General features: G+C 59.0%; 1 gene segment (V, D, J or C); it reads right to left on the reverse strand.

Moving 5' to 3' along the window:
• Positions 1-910, reverse strand: part of LOC105309948 — a 9137-nt gene extending 8227 nt beyond the window's left edge. Inside the window, 1 exon segment of the V gene segment in view lies at positions 889-910. Coding sequence covers positions 889-910 — 22 coding nt within the window.
• Between the last annotated feature and the right edge of the window lie 560 nt (positions 911-1470).

Raw genomic sequence — 1470 nt, forward strand, 5'->3', positions numbered from 1 at the left:
GGCCGGGGCCGGCTCTACCCGCAGCTCCCGGGCCCCGCCGGCGGGTGGCGCTCGAGCCCTGACCAGCTCCTGGGCCCGCCTCCCGCGGTTGTCAGTTCCGTGCACAGACTCCGTCCTTTCGCCGCCTGCTACCCCTAAGCTCTCTCACCTCTGGGAAGGCTTCCTGGATTTCCCCGGCCCGGGCCTGGGTCTCCTCTTTGCTCTCGTTGCGCCTGCCCCGCACGTCCCTCCCTCCGTCAGGCGAGAGTGTGGAGAGAGGGCGCGCGGGGATCGAAGTCCGAATCCTTACCCGGCGAGGCTCTGCAGGAGCACCCTGGCCACACGGCCTTTGCCGAGAATGCCCGTTCTTCCAGCGGTCGCTTCCTCAGGGCACCTGGGGGCTGAGGGCGCGTGGAACCGGGCATGCTGGGTCTGGGGAGCCCTGACCCACCCTTCCTAAAACATGGCTTGGCATTGAAAACAATCTTTATTATTTTTTGAAGTTGCTGTGGTACCAAAAGTGTCGCAAAACAATTCAGACGTTATGCAGAGACTTATAAAGGAGAAAGTGGGTGTTCTCCAGTTCCATTCTCTGGAATTGCCAGCTCGGGTTTTGTTTTTCAGGATCTTTTTGTGAACGTTTGTAACAGTAGCTCCTGTGTACACACAGGCATAGATGTCTGCAGAGGTTTGTTTTAGAATTTCGGCCGTGGAAGCACGTTGAGTGCAGAGCGCCACTGCTTTCTTGTTTAGCCTTGTAGAGCGGATCTCTCTCCCTGTCCATGGTTGAGTTCTCCTAGTTGAATGGATCTCCTGAGGCTCTGCAGGAGTCTGCCATGGCAGGAGGAAGGCCCTCCAGGGTGGGAGTCAGCAGTTACTGTCCTTGCGCCTGGCCCACACTGGCCTCACCGCAGCTGCCTCCAGCGCCCATCTTGCCCTTCCCTTCCAGTCTGTTCCCCACATCACTCTCCCTAGGACCCTCAGACTGCATTCTTCATTCGCTCAGACCCTCCCTGGACACCATCCCTCTGCTAGTTCCCACCAGCACCTTTGTTTGGCTGCTGGCGGGTTCTCTCCGGTCACTGAGACCCTGGGCAGTGCCACGACCCTGTCCCCAGGAGCAGCCCTCTTACTTTGGCCCAGTCTGGCTTGGGCTCCTGGAAGCTTCCCTGCAGGGGTGGGCTCACTCTCCTAACTGGTTTCTCAGTGCAAGGGGTCCTCTTTAGGGCACAGATGGACAGGTCAGAGTTCGAGGTGTCCTTTCTCAGGTTGCCAGCTAGCCAGGTTTGGGGACAGTCGTCCACAGCAAGTGGCCTTGCAGGGTGTGGGTGGGTGGAGGGGCGTGGATGGTTCATTGCCCTAATTGGGTAGCCCATCCTGTCCCAGGAAGACTGAGCTGTGGCCTTAATGAGGACAGGGAGGCCAGCTTCCCAAGGTCTCATCATGGCAGCTGACCGAGCGCCCCTTGATCTGCAAGAGCTCGTGATCATC

This window comes from Pteropus vampyrus, unplaced genomic scaffold (genome assembly GCF_000151845.1).
Source record: "Pteropus vampyrus isolate Shadow unplaced genomic scaffold, Pvam_2.0 Scaffold953, whole genome shotgun sequence".
Taxonomy (NCBI): Eukaryota; Metazoa; Chordata; class Mammalia; order Chiroptera; family Pteropodidae; genus Pteropus; species Pteropus vampyrus.